Source organism: Aphis gossypii, chromosome 1 (genome assembly GCF_020184175.1).
Source record: "Aphis gossypii isolate Hap1 chromosome 1, ASM2018417v2, whole genome shotgun sequence".
NCBI classification, from domain to species: domain Eukaryota; kingdom Metazoa; phylum Arthropoda; class Insecta; order Hemiptera; family Aphididae; genus Aphis; species Aphis gossypii.
The window spans coordinates 8,354,767-8,378,363 of record NC_065530.1 but is presented as its reverse complement, the minus strand read 5'-3'; the positions used below and the strand labels follow the sequence as shown (position 1 = coordinate 8,378,363).

Sequence of the window (23,597 nt, the reverse complement as noted above, 5' to 3'; positions counted from 1 at the left end):
ACTTTAAATACATACCGAAGGATTCACTTACTACGAGCCAGTTATTGTAATGTGTAATGAAATAATCATATTTTTATTGCGCCTTTCGCAGTTGTTTCTGACTCTTTGTTTGCGATTTCCCCAAAATATCGTATAATAATCATATATGATATATGAATACAATAATTCACGAATTTCTATGCTATGATATATTACACAAATATATTGAATAGTTCAGTAAACATGGCATTGTTATGTTTAATTTTTAACGATGTATTTATTTATTTATTTTTCTATCTTATTTTAACCTAATAAAAAAAAAAAAAAAATTAAATAATTAAACAACTATAGTCGACAATAGTTATACTTTTATACGTCAGTTGATATAGATTTTTATTCTATTGTCATAAAGAATAAAGTATAAATAGCTTAACTTAATAAAACTATTTTCATTTATATTTATAACGACTTTTTTTTTAATTTGTTAAAAATAATAATCATATTCACTATTCATAGTACAAACTAGTATAATTGTATAATATTAACACTGTACTCCAATTATTTTAAATAATGAATAGTACTAATAAAAAGTAATAAACATAGAACGTAATAAATAACTAAAGACTATAGTACATAATATTATGATATTTTATAAGTAACAAAATAAAAAATATTGTAATATTATACAAACCCTTAAGAAAATTTAGTTTCTTAAGTACTACACTTTAACCATTATTATATTTTTATTTTTTACTAAATTTGTCAATATCTGGGTAAATCAAGCTATTTTTAGGTACTATAAATAAATTCTAAAATATTTAAATTATAGCACCTTTCATTTAAAATGTGAGATTTTAATAAATTTGCTATTGAAAATTTATCATTAATATACCTTGAATAGGGTTCATTGATTTTAATTAAAATGAAATACAAAATTGAATTAACTACCTACTATAAAAATACTTCATTTAATATAAAATTGTCCTACTCCAGAGAAGTGTTCACGAGGTTTCCTTTAGATGTCCAAACTTAACAATGTGAATATTACATTTTTAACAATACATATAAATCTCTCAAAACTATATTTAAATAATATATAAAAGCCGAAACATTTTAAGTAATGCTTTTGTTAACAATAAATAAGATTTTTTTATGAACTGAAATAAGGAATTGAAACTCAAAAGTGTATTTTAAAGGGTTTCGAGTGTACTTGTACTACTTTTAATAATTATCGTTATATTTGAAATATTTATTGAAGCAAAAAGTACTTTGAAATATATTCATATCAAGTATATTATTTATCAAGACACAAAATAAATAAATTACTAAAATATTTATTAAATAATTTTATGTAGTACAAAATAAAAAATACCATACAATTTACAAAACTACAACAACACGCAATGTCAACTACATCAAATCATCTACCAGTGTTTGTTCAGTTAAACGATAATTTCAAACCTTCAATATGATTTCCCAATAGGTAAATAACTCAAAAAATTATTTTCTTCAATAATTTTATTTTAACTCAGTGCAAACATAATCATATAATGTTATTTACCTTTAAAACTAAACAAGTATATATATAAAAATCCTTAAATAAATTCAGTATAATATTTTATAAATTCTTTCACTCATTAACAATGATAATAAATATTCAGGTATACATTTATAAATAAACTTTGAATTCTGAGCAAACTAATAAAATATACTCATCATTTATATTACATTCTTACAAAAGATGTAGTGACGGTTAAAACCAACATTTTGTCAGTATTGAATGTATAAGATCATTTTATTATTATTTCTTTGCTATTAATAACATTTTTTTTAAATAATTGTTGTAGAAATTTGATAAATTTTAAATTTTAATAAGTTTCTACATTTCTAGAGCTATTTCCAAATATCTAACTGATAAAATCACAAAATAAATCATAAAACAAGTTTAAAAGGGTCTGTAAAGTGCACTGCATAGAACAAATAATTTTGAAATTTAAAACAAATAATACAACCTAATATTATTCTTAAATACCAATAATGATGTAAATGTGTAATGGTTTATATGTAGAATGTTCAAGTATAGATAAAAATGAATTAAGATGGCGTAGGAGTTTAGTTTGGGCACCTATGGATACCTATGGATCTTGGAGGCCCATTTTTCTTCTAAGTTAAGTAAATAATATTGAAGGATTTCACGTCTTCGCAATTCAACTGACCATACTAATTATTTTCAAAAATAAATCTTGAATTACGATAATTTCTTTCAAGCAATTTGAATTTTCCTATAAAAAATTATGTTTTGAAAAAAAAACAGAACACTCAGCTGTAAAAAATAAAATCGGAAGTTACTAATGAAAAGATTTTTAAACTTTATAGTTGTAGTTATTTGTTAATATATTTTATACACATGTTAATACTTTGGTTTAAACAAGAAATTGAACAATGTCCAAAACAACAATGCGTTTGAGTCTATGCCATTCTCAGTAGACTTAAATTAAACTTCATACATATTCCCTTTTATCATTTTACACCTAATTATTAAACATTTTAGTGAGGCTTTTTTTAAAAATAAACACATGTAATAAAATAAAGATTATTTAACACTCTATTTAATATTATTTATTTATCTTTAATTAATATTTTTTTATGACTATTATATCATATGACCTTTATTTGTATCACTTAAAAAACAAAAAAGAAACATTTAATTTTAATATAATAATGTATTTACTCATATATAGTATAACATTAATAGCTATTTAATTATGATTTGTGTTGCACATAATATACTTATAATAAATGGCAATTACCCATAGTAACGCTTACGTCCAATAAGCATCTTTATTTTATTTATAGAAAATTTTAATACTCGCATCCTTTTACACTCATTAAAATATTCTTTCATTTAATTATCTAAATGAATATTTTTTAAATATTTTTTTTTTTTTAATAAATCTATTATAAATTAACAATAGTCAATTGTACATTACAGAAGGTACTAACTGTATGAAATGTTTAAGTATATATAATAAAAATATTCCTCACAGGTCTAACTGCATCTAAAGATATTCCAATTCTACCTGATAACCTAAACAATTATTTCAGAAACATTATAAACTACACCAGATAATGTGACTTAGAGCCCGCATTTCAAATGACAAAAGTTTGACTAAAAGTTTAGCTAGGGTATTGAGTTCATTAAAACATCTTAATTACACCACCTAAACTAAGTTAACCATTCGGTCCATTAACCAAAATCCGTCTTTATGACTGCGGAATCTTATCGCACGATATAAGATATAGCCAATATATGCACAATACATCTTCTCAAACATTGTTTTTAAATAATGATATGATTTTAAATTTAGCATATTAAATTGTAACTCAAAATCAGCAAAAACATCCTGAGAAAATATTTTTCTTTCACGTGCCTAAATACTATTACAATTTAAATTTCTTGTTATATGTAGGTATAAGTAATATACCATTTATATACCTAATTATGTAATCATGTGTACTGTTCAAATATATTATCATTAGTTAATAATCGATAATATTAAGTAAACCTGTTTATTCAAAATTAAAATATACTGAATTCACAGTTTCTCTAACATAAATGAAATCAAAATCAATTCCATAAACGGTAACCAAAAGTGCAATATTATTCACATCAATCACACCATCGTTTATTTTTCAGATCACAACATAGAGAGATGTATTATATTATAAAGTATTTATTATAGTAAAAATAAATTAATACTTTTATGTATTATACTTAACTAAGTATAATACTAAACGTCATAAACCAAACAAAATACCAATTAACGGCCCTTCCCACTTTCATTTTAGTAACCTAGACAACTTCGTAATAATCCCTAAACTCAGAATTAGCCACACAAAAATATCACAATATTCTTAATAACCAATTAATTCAAACATATCTTCACCAACTGTTTATTAAGCCTAGGATATAGATAAATTCAAAACTCCCTAAATCGTTGGTCGAATCGCACAATCAAAAGCCCAACTCTATTTCCACCATCATAAAATTTATGGTCACTGCCAAATTACACGTTAAACTATAATAGGTATGTCATAATTGGTCATTAAATCGTTTATTTCACATTTCATACGTATAATATTTGTTAACGGTGTATTATGTTGTAATCCATATGTAAACAAATATCCATAAATCACTTGCAATGGATATTGCTGCTGCAATAGATATCTTTGAATATAAAAAATTAAAAATTTTTGTTATTTATGACTTCCCCAAAAGTGTATTATATTATATCATTAACGACCTTCAATAGTCTTAAATTATAATATTAAATTTAAAAAAATTTCTAGATTAAATTCCGTTAAAAATTATTTAAGATTCGATAATATTATGATGATCAATATTGTTATTTCTTATAAGTTAAATACTTATTAATATTTGAAAAAAACGCTATTAATGAAATAAATAAAAAAATAAATAATTTAATATTAAAATACATTTCAGTTGAAATACATAAAGTACACAAATAAATAAGTTATTATTTTTTCTTGCTTTATTTTCAAGTAACAAAACTAAAATAAAATAAAACATTTATAATTATAAAGTTTTCAGATTATCATTCCCACTCATTATCTTTACAGTACCTACTTTCGTCAATTTCAACATTCAACTAATGAGTAAAAGTGGTATTTAATAATTTCTCTCTATATACATAATATAAAACACAAGTATAAATGTATAAAATAATGTTTGTGTTAACAATGTATTATGTTTGTGTGTCAAGAGCTTACAACAAAATCGTTTCATATTTTTGTATTTAAATATTTCTACGTGCTACCCTTTGTAAATGGTAATTGGTAAGTATTTAGCCAGTAAATTAGTTTCATGAGTATTTGTTTTACATATATTATAATAACTGAATAAAAATAAGTTTTGTGTCTATTCATATTTATTAAATTTATTTAATAAGCATTAATATTAAGTAGTAATAAGTGTTGGACACAGAATTTTGTGGTACTACATAATACAAATATAAAAATGAAAATACACGGCACAATTTTCTAATTAACTTTTTATTTACTCAAACACTTAGCTAAGTAATTTGACATTTTAATTTAATGTTTGGATATTATGCGCAGGAGAAGAAATAAGAACATTTTTATTACAAAATTAGATAAAAATTTTAAAAATGTTAAAATAAAAATATTTGTGTATGTTATTTGGGAATTATTGTATTCTTAGTTTATTTAAAAATGAACGCTTTATTTTTTTTATTATTACCGATCATGTATATCGTTACAGAGAAAAATCGCAAAAATTTTAAAAATGTATAATTTATTTTTTTAATAATAAATCAAAATAAATTAAATATTCCAAGAAAAAAATAGAAAATAATTATTAATGGACAAAACAAAATTATGTTTCACTGTGTATATCGTATTGTTATTAGTACCTATACTTATATTTTATATCTAAATTAAAATTAATGAAAAGTATAATATGAGTTGTTATTTGGTACTTTTACAGTTTTATATTATACTACATTAGATTGCACAGTACGTTAATGCAATATGATATGTATTTAATACGGTATGACATAATTTTCACGGTTATTATAAACATTGTATAATATTTAAAATATTATTATTTCCGTAGGTAAATGAAAATTAATAATTAATTGAATAAAACGCTATCAACATAGACATTTTTTACATTTAATTATACTCTGGACGTAATGTTACGCCTTGATAAAAATAAATTTAAAAAAAAAACAATTTAAAACATTTTATACTGTTAAACAACAGAGAAGTTAAAATATAAATCGCTACAATGATGATTTATGCAATTTTTTCCCCCCTTTTTATTGCGGCCTTCTTTTAGTCCTTTTTAAACCTTTTTAAGGCTATAGCACACGTGAAAATTGTCATACAACTTGCGTTCGACACTATTCGCCCCAAGCGACTTTCTTAACGAGTGCGTGGGATCTACCAACGTCGCAGTTTCATACCTATATAGCAATTAAAAAGACGATGAGCATACGACGGTTGACTCGTGCGCGATCGATTGTGCTGATCGTGCGGCAATCGTGTGGATTGCACGTGATTTTATTATTTTTTTAACGTGTACGTTATAAATGGAGACGTAATTCTGATTTTTATATTTATATTTCGTTTAATTTTTATCGGTTTCATACGATTATACATTGGAATCATTCATAATATTAATCGATACTTTAATAAATTGATGGGTTACTATAAAAATTCAAGTCGGCCAAGTCCAACAATGTCTGTATAATTCCCTATCTTGAATACCGACTTCTATTTAAAACTTCACGACTAGGTACTTATTTTTTATTGATATAATGAGATCATGCTTATTCTACTTGACTACTATGAACTTAACTTATAAATAGTATGCATTTATATCCTATTTTTTCGATAAGTATAAATGCAAAATTAACGGTTCGTAAATAATACCGTGATGCTTTTTAATAACAGTTTAGTGCCATTATGAAAGACGGCGTTAGAAACATACAATGTACACAACATTTCCAATCTATAGAAACTATTCTATGAAACTATTAGAGTAGGTACTCATTCTTATAAGAAATTGTTTACGAATATAAAAACATATATTGTAAAACCAATATATATAAATTGCTCAAAATCCAAGAAAATATAAAATATTTAAACACCTAAGAACTAAAAAAAAAAATAATAATATGAATATGAATATAACGTTTTATTACGCGCACGTAAAAAACTTATCTTGGAATATTTTATTTTTATTTCTCAAACAAAAATGTTTACTAAGTTGAAGTTTCAATCATTGTTGATCTAAATCGTCATAATAATAATTTAATATTATAAATTTGAACTATTAATAGCATTATGTTATAAATATTAACACTAGATCAAAATGTATAAGCAGCCAAATTTAGCTGATAAAATATTGTTCATAAGATCAATTTGAACTCTAACCGGCCGTTAATAAAACCGTTAAATTTATATAATGTGGGTTATTTTAGTTTTAATGTGTATTATAATTTATAATTATATACCTATACCTAATAAAATCATATTTTATTTAACTGGCTATCAATATAATGGCCCCGAATGTAGTTACATATAAAACGTACAGAATACAAACGACCAGTTAAATAATATCGACGAAAATGTCAGAGATTGTTGACGAACTAACGGTGGAAGGGTAAACGGGTAGTCCGAACAGATAACCTTTATTGCGTGGGCAACCCAACCGAGAACTACCCTAGAGACGTGTGCTATTAAAGGGTGGTCTTGGGGGGGTAGGTGTATGGAGCTATTAACTTGAACGCGGATGCTATCCATCATATAACCTCGCTGTGAAATCGTGCTAGTTTTTCGCGCTTCGTGTACCTACCCCCTTTCAACAACTAACAATTTTGGGTAATATGTGTTAATGATGCACGTACAACCTGAAACATAAATACCACTCTCCTACATTTATAGAGCGCTTTAAGAACAATTACATTAGCTAAACCTAGGTGAGTTAATAAAACATACAAAATAGAAATTACTTCATTATTAAATAAAACAGGATCTAAATATCTAAAATAACGATATAAGATGGAATAGGTTTCCAATATTTCTTTTAAATTATAAAACTTTTGTTAAATTTTTCATTCAGAAAGAAAATTTTAATAATTTCGATTTATCTATCAATTACCACATCTAAAAATTAAAAAAGTTTATATCGTATCGTTTAACCAATATTTATATCCATAATGTTAATATTATAATTTACAAAATATATTTATTAAATATATCTAACATTCTATTTTATCATTATTTATATTTAGTAATTTTCAAAAATACAAACCCTAACTGAAATGGATTTACCATACTTACTCTGTAGATTTATTTATTCTGTTTATTTTTAATAACCTTTGCTTACTTCCTACAAACAATTATATACCTGTTTTAATACTTATTACCTACTGATATTAGTACCTATAATGGGTAAAACATTTTTATCATTTGGCAACACACATTTTGAACAATTCAAATCGAGTATCAAACTAATAAATATTATATATGTATAAAACATACGATTTCGCGCTTATACATAGGTACCTATTGTATCAGTAACGGTATCAACTTTTTTTTCTAAAGAAGCAATATATTTTTTCCAATAATCGTGGAATTGTGGTGGAATTACAATATTTCAATATTATTGTTATTTTTAAACATTTTGATTTAATTTTTAATTTATTATTACAAAGTACCTAAGGCATGTGACAAAATATATAATGGCTAGTGGCGCATTTGTCCCCTTTGGCCCCGGCGTTATGTCACCTCTGTAGTATCGTATTATATACACAATATTATCGTCTCAAATGACAATTTGTTTTTATATAAGCCACGTATTTATTTTAAAGCAATAAATAAATGCATGTAAAATAACAAACAATAGATGTACGCAGCTTTTAAGCAATGTTTGTGATGAACGCAGTAATTTAGTTTAACATTAAAAAAAAACTACTAAAACAACTACGAGACAGATTTTCAATATTACATTTCAAATAAATTCAAAATTCAATTAAAATGTACTTATAAGTACACCCATATTATCATAACAATAATATTAACAAACAAAAGAAAGAAAGTTAACTCATTTTTAATTACACTATCACGCTATAATATTGAAATTATCAAAATCTTTTATTAACTTTCTTTTTATTTTAAGAAAATTCATAATTTGTATAGTTAAATCGGTTAATAATTATTAGAGACAATACATTTTATACTCAAAATTCAAGTTACAAATAGAAGAATACAGAAGAAATTTATTCCAGTTTCTTTACTCATGTGCAATATATTCAATATTATCAATAATAATTTGAATTAATCTATCATTTAAACAGACAAAGTATTTACATCGTACAATAAAAAGTGTGACGATTTACTAAACGTATATAATTTATTTACTTAAACAATATTATATTAAGGTGTCATATTTATTTTTACTAGTAATAAACACAAGTTCAATTATTTTAGAAATTAACCCAAATCTTACTTTATACTTTGTGTATAGACTATAGATACTATTTAATACTTATTAAATATAATTATTAATATTTTACTTTTATAGAACAAATAATAGTAAGAGGTATTTTTGCTATACCTCAATATATGTGAATATATTTTATAAATAAAAAGTTGTAGATAATTATTATATAATAATATATTAGTATAGTAAAAGATAAAAAAATGAATTATATAATTGTTCTCGCCAGTTAAAAATATACAACAATTCATGTTGTACAACAATACTATCTATTATAGTCTTGGCTTCAAGTCAACAATAACTTATTTATAAATGAAAATTTCTGGTCTTGAGTGTAGGAGTTAAGTAACGAATAGCTTAGCGTCTGTTTTTTGTACCTATATAAGTAAAATAAAAATTATAATGTTGTCCAATGTCCTATTTATATAAATAATAAAATTAAAAAATAATATTACTTATTTTTAGATTTTTTAATTTTGCATGATAAATACCTGTGTTAATAAATTGTATTTTCTTAAGCTTATGAGAATTGTTTTTATTAACTGTAAATATCTAAAAATTAATCATTTTATTAAAACGCAAAATCATATTTAAAAGCATTGAACTTTATTACTAAAAAAAAAAAAATTAACTAATAAACTAACTCCAATTTCTAATAAAATTAATCTAAAAATCAATACCTACTATCTATTTAATTGAATTTAATTAATTTTACAATAATGGATTCAAGTTTTTAAATAATTAAAAAAATTTTATTTCCTTATATTTTTTAAGTATAATTGTGCTACCCAATTTTTTGCTCATAAAAACATTAATTTAAATTTAATTAACTAAACATTTTAGTTTATAATTTACAGAATTCAATATTTTAAAATAATCAAAGGTATATTCACAAAGTATCATCAATAATAATACTTAATAAGCAAATAAGCAATAACAATTTTAATCATGAATACCACATTTAAATAAGTTTGATTCTAACTGAAAATAACCTAAATTCGTGGAATTTTACTTTATATACTCTCCTATTATTAAATTATAATATGAAACGATAGTGAGATATATATTTTTTTTTTTGCGAAATATACATTTTGTTAATATATTAAATATACAAAGTTTACAGAAAGTATAAGCTCAGTAAATAATAAATAACGTACATTAATAGTATTAATTTTCACTGCAAAGAATGAACCTAAAAAAAATATTTTTTAAATCATCATAAACTATCATAACCTCATTTGTCTAAACCTTACGAAAAAATAATTATAATAAGAAAAAAATAGGTATTGTTTTATTCACCCAAAAATTAAATAATCCATGAAGATAAAACACAAGTGAAAAAAAACATACCCTACAGCTAGCCTCAGTTAGATATGTACTAAATTAGTCTAATTTCAAAATAATTACTAACAAAAGACAAGCAAAGGGTTGGTAGAATTGCACCCGTAATTCAACTATTCAAAAAATAAATTTAAAGATAAAATGTTTAAAATATAACACATTGGTATACCTACTACATTATTATAAATAATGTCTTTAAATATTTGATTAATATAAATTAAATGTTTTATATGTTATCATTTAAATAAGACATTGTGGGTAAAAAGTTCCAGATAATATGTTTTTTATAGAAATTAACATGTGTATTGTTTTTAACTAAAGAGAAAAAATATTCAATCAATCAAAATAATTTGTATTGACAATGTAAAAAAATGAGAAGATTTTAACAGAAATATATTTAATATTCAAAAAACAAATAAAACTCGTTCTGAAATAATACCACTAACGGTTACGGTACACCCCTCAACACAAAAAAAGCTCAAAGTTCCTACTGAAAAAAAATCCTGTGAAATTGAATGACGCATATAAACGTCCCGATTACGTTTCAAGAATGCCAATTATCATTGTTGTTACCCACATTAAAGTAAACAATGACGAATTAAATTTAGAGTATTCACTGAATACTCTAATGCTCAACTAATAGCAATAAAACTAGATGAATGCTCTAACCATAGAAATAACTCACATTGTACTCATCGTATTTCCTTGTTTGTTTTCATATTATATTACATAGTTTTCCTTTTATTTCAGGTGTCAATAATACATACCTACACAATTTTCCAAAACATAAAAAAAAAATATATTTTTCCAACACTTTAACCATTATGTTTATTTTCTCTTAAAATGCATTCAATACATATCCGAACATATATGGATATGAAAGTATATCTCATTGATTTCCATTAAAATAAATACCTATTTATAGCATTGAACGGCCGGCCATTTGAAAATAAATTTTGGTTTTTTGTACCCAATTCTTATATGTTATGTAGCTTTAAATTATTTTTTTATATTTAATATGAAAAATATTGAATAATAATTAATGTAGTATCATAATATAAAATGTTTCCAAAAAACTAGAAAAAAAATTAAATTCTGAAATTATTTTACGTACAAATAAGACAAAAAAAGAAAAATATTTGTAACAAATTCAAACTAAGCGATTTTTTCGGATTTTTTATATTCGTTAAATCTTAGATTAGCCAATAAAACATAATTCAAATATAACTTGTAAAGCATAATCATTACTGTTTAAATAATACAAATCATATCATTATAATGCTAACCGAATATGGGTAGAAAATAACGTCTGTAATACCTGACATGAAGGTCCATACGAACTGATGGCTTACATTTTAGTGGAACTACGGAACTGCTACCATATGGTCCAGAAATATGGGGTTCACGTGTCGCACATGTAGACGGTTGATTCATAATAATATGATGTGTATATACATACATATATTTTTTTTTTTTTTTTGATCTATACTTGGCACACGCACCCCATTAAGAAACACACCTTTTAAATTCTACACGTTTCTAAACACAGTGTGGTGCCGCTAGAACCACACTATAATACTATCACAGTATACACACTATTGCTTATCTATCTTATACCACAAATAATTTTAACAGTTAATATTTAAACATATTATAATATACGTATATAGAAAACCGATCGTTGTTTATACTTTTCATCACTTGCATATTTGCTTTTATCAAATCCAGCAATAACTTTACGCTTGACGACATTTTTTTTTTCTTTAATAAAACATTGCTTGTGCTGCAGGTAGAGAGTTGACTTATCACGACGTGTGCTTAGTTAATATAGATACTGAAAGAAAAAACAAATTCAATTCATATTTTTTTCAGAATCTACAACACCGACGTATTTAGTACAACGGCACACATGGAGTAAATCCGTTTTCATGAACTAAAATCATAAATTCTATTCAACGAGTGACAACCTACCGGAATGCACGGAATTCCACACTGAATAAAATCCGTTTCCATATAATAGATAAACTATAAAGTTCAAGTTTAATAAGAGACACAGAACAATGCAAAATAAATAATCAGAACAAGTTAATACACAGTACATTTTAGAAGTTTTTCGCAATCTTTTCGATAGCTGGTGCAAATTTACAAAAAAGCTTAATATGTTGAGCACCATATTATCGCAATACTTACTATTTAATCTATAAAGTTGTAATAAGTAACATTTCAACAACCACATAAGTGTTTCGATTAAAAAAAAAAAAAACAATTTTTTTTTAACGTTTAAAACCGATTACTATAAAATATCTAATTTTTATAATATAAATCTCATACAAAATTGACAATGTACTAGTGGTTTATTACAGTTATCTGCAATGTAGTAGAGTAGAAATAAATAAAACACGACCCATTGTATTGTACGAGTTGAAAAACTGTTCACGTTTTTATCATCAATAAACATCACATTACGTAACCTAAAATTATATCGTAATTCGTAGGCATTTTAACAAAAGATACCAAGTCACTTTTTCTTTACTTATTTCTGAAGTCGTTGAAATTAGAGAAGAAATCGTTCAATTTAAAGAATAAAATAATATTTTAAAAACCTAATAGGATGTAAGTAAAATACTCAATTTCTCAAAAACAAGAACCTCGATTTCGTGGTATCTAGGATTACGTGATATTATGATGTACCTATTTATATATTTGAAAACGTAATGTCCTATTTTTTTTTTTTTTTTTAATGCAACTAACAATTAGAATAAGAATTTTATACTTCTATTCAATTTCATCCTCATCGATTTTTTCCTGACATAGGACAAAATAAATTTTTTACCATTATTTTTACTACTTTACTACTATACGCTCAGAAAATTCTCCGGTTCGTTATGTTTGTTAAAAACATTTATGATATACAATATTTATGGTTATTTCAGTATACAATACTTATAGTCATAGCATTTTTTTCTAACTTTATATTAATGTCTGTTCATAGAAATATAAGAGTGTTCATAAGTTAAAATTATTTACAAACTTACTTTTGACGAAATAAAAATATTTTAAAACAAAAGTCATATAATAAGAAAAATAAAAAAATAAGCTGATGAAGGTAGTTAGTAAAAGAAAATTAAAAGTCGCAGATCGTGTCTAACGACGGACAAACGTTCTACGGTTCATTAACGTGTTATACGTAATTATTCTACCTACATAATTCCTTTATAAATCCAAGGCACACACACAATAAATTACAAAGAACAATTTTAAAACAAAATAACTAGGTAACAATTTGAGCCTTGCTTTAATTAAAATAAGAATCGTAATGATATGTTAAAACTTTTTATAATGACTCAGCATTAGCATATGGGTAAAGAACAAAATACACCTATTTTCAATCCAATATGTCAAACATATATACAGTACATAAGGTAATAATATTACTGTCGAAAGGTCGTTTCTGTGAACATTAAAATTCTTTTATTTTTTCCTAATTAAAACTCTTAATTAAAGAATTTGAGTAGTTGAACAGAATGTAGTATTCACACTTTATGTTGCAAAATTAATTAATTAATTAAAACCAATTTAATTTTGATATTAAAACTAACACTGTAATCAAATATAAAAGCATAATAAGTAATATTATTAAATATTACGTAGTATAATATTTACATCCATAAATACATTTTTAAATCTATATTTTAATCTTTAATAATAAAATATCAATCATATAGTATAAAACATAAACATAATAAACATATCATCTAAATAATCATTTTTTTTAAATCTTTAAATTTTTAAAGCGTAAAATTAAATTTAATATGTTTCTGATTGAATACATCATACAATGATGTGATTTAAAAAATTGTTTAAATGTAATTTAAACAATATACAAATTCAACCAACAGAATGAAATAAAAAATTATTTAATTTAATTTTTTATTTATTATTTTTATATATATATAATTTGATTGTTCTACACAACAGCATGACAAAATTAGATATTATCAACTATTTTTTTTATTTCGAAAAAAATGTATAACGATTAAAACAACAATGAATATTTAAAAAAATGCACAACTATTACCAATTTTATACATTGATATATTATGGATACTAAATTAAATTTCAATCTATAAAATTACTACAAAAATCATTTTAAAAACATTGATTTTATCCCGAATTTAATATTTACTCAACCTACTCAAGTAACAAATAAACTTACAATTTTAGAATTTGTTCAAAATCTTAAATTAAATGAAAAATGCAATTTTTCGAATTGACAAAAATATTGATGCATACTACTTAGTACTTAAGAAATATTTTAAGTGAAACTGTTAGCTTACAATTTTTATAGTTTCTACCTCCATAAAAAGTACCATTCCGATAATAAAAAAAGAAAAAGCCATTAAAGTTGTTCTTATCAATTGTTTTGCTTTTAAAATTTATCAAAATAAATAATTATTTTATATCTAGGTACATTCTCTCCCTACCACAAACATACAAGTAAATTACTGAACTTATCATTCATATTAATATCTTGAAAACAGAAAATTCCTCCCTCAATGAAACTTATGTTTACATTTTACATTTGATTCAGGATTATAACCGCATACATTTAATAACCACAATATTCTGAGATTCATTACTTGGCCTTTGTCGATGACTCCTTTGATAAATATAATAACCCGTTTTACCAACTTTAAATTTTTTACGAATAAGGACATTTTTTATCTGGTTGTCATATAATATAGATAATATATATTATACATATGTGATTAACACAAAATAATGACAATATGATTTAACCCAATGAATAACAACAAAAATTGGATCGTTATGATAATTTTTTATCATAATATTCAATTTAAAATTACAATAATTACATATTTTCTAAATTATATTAAATTAAGTTAATTTAATAATTGTTTTAAATTATTAAAAAAAAATGTAAAATATATATATATATATTAACATTACTTGTAAACTGAGAACTAAACTATAAATACTAACTATAGTTTAAATTGTATGTAACTATAAACGCTGCTTTACTCTGATTAAAATAATGCGTAATTATGATTGTGGCAATACAATTATAGTAATTATTGATAATGATAACTATTCAATTGCTGATTTCCAAAAACAATATACAGTATAAAAGTTGAGTAAATTGCATTATTTACAATTTAAAATTAATTTCTCACTGAACAATTACCGATTAAAAGTTAGAACACATTTATTTTCCCAAAAAGTGTTTTCCGAATACATTCATTGTAAAATCAATAGCTTGCTCGCTCCCAACTCAGAATCTAAAAATCAAATAGGTCACAAAAAAGTTTAGAGTACCCAAAAGTCGATCATCTAATCTAAACACGCATATATCGGAGAAAAAAATTACTAATTATGCTCATAATACAACTCGACCACGATAAGTGTCACACGCACACATTTTCAGTGAACTGGACAATTTATCGGCCCAAGCTCTAATTCTTTACTCTTACACATTATTTCACAGTTCACGCCCAAACTTTTTACATGCTCACTATAAATTTATAAAGATTTTAAAACAATGTACAATACGATTACATAGGTTGAAATAAATACTAATACTAGGGATTAAGTGTTTAGCCATCTATAAAACCAAAACAAATAATATTAAAAACTAATGATACAAAAACATATGTGATTTACTTATAAGGTACCTATACTTTACCAAAGTAAATAATTACTTATTAAGACGCTACATAATACACGCGCAAACACATTCACAAGGTTCTCTCTGTCAGACTCAAAGTACCTATATAATGCCGTAAACATAAAATTCGTATAATGAAAAAGGTGATTACATATTAATATTACAATTTATTTATGTATTATTAGGTTTATAATTGAAAAATATTATACCCATTGGTACATTACTGATGAAATCTATAGACTTTTTCTGTATATAATTTTTAAGTGCTGCATCAAAATTACAATTACCAATAAAAATGAGCAACTTAAAAAATTTTAAAATCCAGGTAGTTATGTAAAACTATCTATTACAGAAAATTACTTTTCATTAAATTATGTATAGTTTGATTTCCTTTAGAACAATAAGTTTTTACATTGACAGTTTTGATTACACAGAAACAAATAGACAGAAAGAACAAATGAGCGTGTGCCATCATCAGTTAATATTCAATATAGACACAATTTAAGAATAAACATAATACATTTACTATCATACTATAGGTAACAGATAATACTGTTAAATTATATCATTTCAGCGCAGTAAAAAAGACTAGTTAATAAACCGTACTATACAAACAATGTAAATTGTATATAGGTTTAAAATTGAGAACAATTTATAGAAATGCTTCTACTTAGAAATGTAGGTTTTATAAAATTGCCCATTACTTTTCATACATTAGTATTTTCATACAATCTTAACAACTTTTGAAAAATTCATTCTTCTCTCAGAATCTTTTTTTTAAATTCGATCGCAGCTTCTATTTATAATACCATACTTCATTTTCAAATAATTTAAATCCTATTGTTGTTCTTTTTTCACTAATTCTAAATTTTCTAAGTTAAAATTTATTTATAATTATTTCTAGAATTACATACAAGTATATCAAAAATAAATTTAAAACTCATTTAAAACCAATTATCATATACATACTTATAAGCTACTTTGTTACTCAGATCGAAAGAAAATCATGATAATATACTTATCTGTTGTATTTTGTGATAAATACATACTAATAAGTATCAAACAAAATGTAACCTACTTAAGTAAGTAAGAAATAGCGTTTGTTTTCATATTAAATATATATTGTTAAACTTTCTAGGTGATAACATATTAAAGATATTACGTTCTAGTTTTGGATTATTGTTCAGGTAAGTGAATTGGGTTCCTAATATGTAACAGTACAATTATGTTTATTATATATTTACAATATGCTAAAGATGATAAACAATAAAATGTGGTGTTTCACAATTGTATCATGTAGCAAGTAGAATAAAATTGTTAACACCAAGTCCAATCTCTGTACATCCCAAGTCGTTATTCAAAAATTGTACGATCAAAAAATATTTACACAACCATCCTGTTCCTTCTAAAAAAAAAAATACTAAAATGGTACATTTACGAATATATATTAATATTTAATATATACACATATTTTTATGGTTGAGGGAAATTTTGCATACTACGAACAAGAGGTCGAACAACGGTTGTGTATTGCTTAATAATAATATTATGCTCATGAAAATCATTAAGTATTCTGGTTTTGAACATCTTTGTTCGTAGGACAAGAATTAATCGGAATCCAAAATTTAAAAGCCATAAATTTAATATTCAACAAAACAACAGTATATTGTTTAGGCACCTAAATTATCCGCGATGGCCGTCCGATGAAACGGCAGCAACAGCAGCATCGCCATAGTGATACGGCATAACATCATGGCCGTCTCCATCACTTAATTTCGGGCATATCACAAAACACTACCGACGGACAACGTACAAAATAACATGTCGTTAAAAAATTGCTGGGACACGCATATTATATTATATAACGATAGAAATCGAAAAAAAAAACACGCGCAGACTATCGTAAAAAATGTTGTGCCTCGGTGGACGCCGGACAGAAACGGCGGCAGCGAACGAACGAACGAACAACACGAAAGCTGCGGGAAAACTGGCGACGACGGTGCACACACGCGGGTAGCAGCCACCGCCGCCGCTCCGTCAGGAACTGTACCGGAAACATCACGCAACGCCCCTCACCCGCTCCCATCGCCCACACCCGCCACCAGTCATGACCACAACCACAGTCCCTGATTAAACCAGCCAGTGACCACCCTCTATACTATATAGCATTGTGATGTACACAAAACGGTCAACGTATTATAATTATTATTGTTGTATTGGTGCACTTCCAAAATTTATTTTGACACCGAGTCTCATTATGGTCGTTATAAACTCTGACATGCTAAACATAACATGATATACCTGAATGGACGGGCCCAACAGCGATTTTGTTCAAATACTCGACAGTATAATAAACGATAAGCTAGTGATTTTCCGGTCCCGTTTTTTTCGATAATATTAATACGTAGACAATCAAATGATATCAATCAACGGAATGCTAAACCTACAGAGTACGTATATAGGATAATTTGCGTTCATTATTTATTGAAAGTACTTAAATCGCAATGGCACAGTGTTTAAAGTTGAATTATAAAATAATGAATCAAACAATTTTTAGAGATTAGATTTAAAATTGAATAGGCAAATGATCATGATTAATCTAAAATAGTTATATTTATTATCACTAAATACCATGACATAATAATAAAATATTTTTATATTATATATTTATATGTATATAACATAAACTGGACCTGATTAATTACATTAGATTAATTAAAAACACCCTTTTTTAGTATAAACTATTAAACATTTTACTTAATTAAAATACAGTAGAACCTTGATAATTTAAAACCTAAAACGACAAAACTTAAATTTGAGTGATCAAGTTACAAATAGATAAGTCCAAGCTCCTAGGTAGAATATAATATCGACTCTCGTCCCTATTCATCGCACGTACTTATTTATTTATTTAATTAAAATAGTTTTATTATTATTATTCACAAGACATAAGATAAGATTTTCAAACTTTAACTATATACATCAATAAATATTTTAGATTACCCATTTTATAAATTATAATAAAAATGTATAGTTTACGATAATTTATCATAATCTAATTACTTCTAACAATAGTTTTGTTAAATTTTAAATAATCATAAGTAATTGCTACCAAGAGCAAACCTAGGAGGAAGTAAATGTTATAATATTATATTGTACTTATTTATAATGAATGTTCAAACCTCTTAAAATTCATTTATTTAAAATATAAATATAATTATTCATAGTGCTATGAAATTGTATCTATATTATAATGTACTAAAATTATAATTGTATTTTTTCTGATAAAAATATGCCTCCCCGCCCCTCCCTTTAAAAAGTATAGATCCACACGTCCTGGCCATTTTCAATCAACGTAAACAAAAAACTAGACTAATATTCCATCGTTTATTGTTACTCAAAAATCATATCACAGAATAAAATAAATAAATTTATATAGCCAAATATATCCTATACTTAGCAAAAAGAATGTTTCAAAATAATTATATGATTTTGCGGAATATTTAATTCCATGTTATACATTTAAAATATTTATAGTTTATATTATAATCGTAATATTTTTATCATTCATTTTTTTTTTAATAATGAACACATCGATTGATTGTAATGTTGCAACTAGTAATTAATAACAATTATTTGTATTTGATTGCTGATTACTGATGGATGTTTGGCTCAGACATATTCTGCACTCAATATAGCTCTGAATCCATAATTATAATTAATTAGGTAGGTATGCAAATTATATAATAATATGCGCACATACCACAATATACATATTCGTACTTAAAAATTAATAATCATTTATCACAGTATTATAAATGATAAAGAGCTATATAGCTACACAAGCATAATCTCTTTGATGATATTATTACAATCACTACATAATATAGCCTGTATAATAATTAATAATGAAAATACATTTATGCTTATTAATAAATGAAAAATAAAAACAGTACATCATATAGATAAAAAGCTTATATAATTTCTAACACCATTTTATAATTATAATAGCCGAGTAAATATGAAACTTTAAATAATTGTTTTCTACTCTCATATTATTATAAAACACACTTTTTTATTACATCTACCTATGTGTATCTGTTATTATGTACAGAATGATTCTTTTAATAGTAAACACTGATTATTTCAAAAAGTATTAACTTCTTTTGGAAAGACATAGATTAGGTTATGCGTTCCTAAACATTTACATTGCCTAACCTTATTTTTATTTATAAACCGATTATCATATTTTAGGTATTTTAAGCGTCACCTATAGTTTTAATTTTTTGATAATCTGAAGCAAAATAATTTTCAAAACATTTCGATTTTAAAATAAATCGATAACTAAAAGAGTTTTCTCTCTTATTAACAATAAGTACCCATTTAATGTTCAGATGAGCATGTCTGCATAATCCGGTAGTGTAATATCTCTCTAAACTTCAAACTCGAATGAAAAAAATTCTACCGTATAAATATTAAAAAAAGGATGAAATAATTCAAATGTTCAAACATTAGATTTTTCATTATTTTCTTAGTGAAATGGAAAAATAATTCGATAAAGTAACTGGTAGGCGTGTTAATGTTCTCACGCATAGTATAGTCGTGTACTAGGTAGGGTGTGACTGATTAGACTGTATAACCACACCCGAATTGCTATTAATTCGTATTAATCCGATTTTAATCTATTTCATATTTTTATTTGTACTCTTTAATCTAAGAATAGCCAAGTACAACACGTATAACCACAACATCTTCTATAACCATTATCTACACACTTATTTGCAATAAACATTCTCATAATCGTATCTGTATGTATAAAACAGTAGGCTGATTGACTGATTAACGCACAGCTCAAACCATTGTATGGATCGCGCTGAAATTTGGCATACAGATAACTATTATAACGTAGGTATCTGTTCAGAAAGGATTTTTGAAAATTCAACCCCTAAGGGGTAAAGGGTTAAAAGGTGTAAAAATTGAAAACTTTCTTTTGTTTCTATAAACTTTATTTTGTGAAATTCAACCCCCTAAAGGGGGGTTGAATGGGTTGAAAAGTGTAAAAATATAAAAAAAACGGCTAACCGAAACCGTTGTAGCCATAACTATGAAAGTCGGACAATATTTTTGTTTTATGGTGTAGACACCCACTAAGAAAGGATTTTTCAAAATTCAACCACTACAGGAATTAAAAGTGGTAGAAGGAGTAAAATGAAAAAAATCACCTTGTCGGAACCGTTGAAGCTATGAGTATGTTTTATACAAATGAAGGGTGGAAATTTTGAAATTTTCAGTAATTATACAATGTACATATTACTATGAATAGGCGCACTAAGAAAGGATTTTTCGAAATTCGCATTTTAAAGATTAACAAGAGCATGAAATCGACAGACATTTTGAGATTTACGATGGAAATTTTTTCTATAGATGGTTACTATTAGTTTCAATAATAAAAATCTGTCTGTATTTACTTTGTTTATTGCCATGGAAACTATTATGCCTAACCATCTATAAACAAAAATGTCCATCGTAAATTTCAAAATGTCTGTTTAAGCACCTCCCGGGGTTGGGCCAATTACCCTATTACTTTTTAACTTAGCCTATCTTTTGCCCATAATCTAATATATATAGTTTAATATATCTCTGTGCCAAATTTCGTCGCAATTGGTCCAGCTGTTTAGGAATGCATAAAGGACAAACTAACAGACAGACAGAAATCCAACGAATTTAACACACAGTTTGAGACATATTATAAGAGGTAGGATATTTAACGGGCTACGAAGTGTACGAGTTTAGCTAGTATACAATAAGACATAAGTATAGACTAAGTCACAAAGATTTTGTGATCATATAATTGCAATAACAAATCAAATATTTACAACAATAATATATTTTAGTCTCCATAAGTCCATAGTTACCTAATAGTGTGTAGGGAATTTTGTTATAATGTAGTTATAATTATAATAATAATATAATAATATATATACAATATATTATTATAATTTTGTATAATGTGTGAATTATAAAAATATAAAACTTACATTAAATATTGCATTCTATAACAACGATACTCCACATTTTTACACCGTAAACCTGAACACTATATTTTATTTATTTCTAGCCCTTATCATAATGCTAAAAATTACTACGCTGTCCGCATTAGCCCAAATACTGGTTATAACGTATATTCTACTTCAAATCATCGAGTTCACAATGCTCACATAGATAAAAACATTTTTAGAGAGAATTAATTTAGAGTAAAATGTAGATTTATGCGAACCGAATATTAATGTATAAATTAGTGTTCACTATAATATTATACGTATATTTATAATACTTTGGTCGGCGAAATTGCAGAATAGTTTAATCTATTTTGCGGCGAAAATCAAATCAAACATGTCAACACATATAGTCACAGTCGACAGAACACTAATTTATCTAACAAACATTTGTGTACCTACACGATCTGATTGCTCTCATAAAGACTATCAAATATATTTTTTACTATAAATAGTTGGCATATCATTGCATTTATAGAACACGATACACTTATTCTCAATAATCAAAATGCCTGTATGTAATTTTTTTTTTTATATAATATATATTTATTTATTTATTTTAAATCTAGAGTAGTATTTATACTTTTAATAATATTGTACGTAGGTACTATATATGTCTATAATATGTATATACGTATAAACATACAAGTAATTTACATTTTTACGGTGCATTGCGTATTATTTATGACATCGCATGCATTCAAATCAGTTTTAGTAGACTACCCATATCACAATATATTGTAGATTATTTACCTTGGTACCTACTATTTCAAAATTGCACGAAGTAACGTGTTATAATTTATAATTTTAGCATAATATGTTCTATTTCTAAATGACAGATAATTATGATACCTAGTTAATTTCATATGTCATATGAATAAACAATTTTTAGTGTTTCCATATTTTACGGTTTATAGTGTCTATAGTTACCACTATAATAGCCCCCGAGTATAAATTATGTTCTCATTTTTCTTTAAGAATGCAATTTGAAATTACTATTTAATTGTAGTATAAATCTGAAAATCTAATATAACACATCATTTAATCATGAAAAAAAACCATATCATCTTTTTAAACGAACTAATGCCTGATAGTTGCTAAAATCAACAGACTACAACTACTGTTATATACATTATGTAATATATAATATATGTTAGCATTGATTATATTATATAGTATAATATACATTATTTATATATATATAAACAATGATATTAGTTATTACCTATATTATAAATTATATATATTTATAGTAATTTGGCATTACTATATTTAACTTATGGTATTAAATACGGGGCTTAATACCATAAGTTAAGTATAAATTCAAATATTTCAAAACTATCAAATATAATTCCTGTACAATTTACTCAGAATATCATGTCATACTGTGTATTAATTATCTAATAATATTATATTTCCAAAGTTGTGTTTAATATTGTCTTTAGTTGCCTTTTCTCCTTCTCCCTATTCTGCAATTAAAATAATA

At 25.0% G+C, this 23,597-nt stretch overlaps 1 protein-coding gene across 2 annotated transcripts in view; it reads right to left on the bottom strand.

The window, feature by feature from the left end:
- Positions 1 to 18,229, bottom strand: part of LOC114131063 (protein eva-1 homolog C) — a 218,004-nt gene extending 199,775 nt beyond the window's left edge. The window contains exon 1 of one of the 2 annotated variants that reach the window (XM_027996191.2): positions 17,734 to 18,229. In XM_027996191.2, the coding sequence (XP_027851992.1) occupies positions 17,734 to 17,821 (88 nt within the window). In that variant the 5' untranslated portion in view covers positions 17,822 to 18,229. The remainder of the gene's footprint in view (positions 1 to 17,733) is intronic. The other variant, XM_027996192.2, reaches the window with a different exon arrangement.
- Positions 18,230 to 23,597: the final 5,368 nt, after the last annotated feature.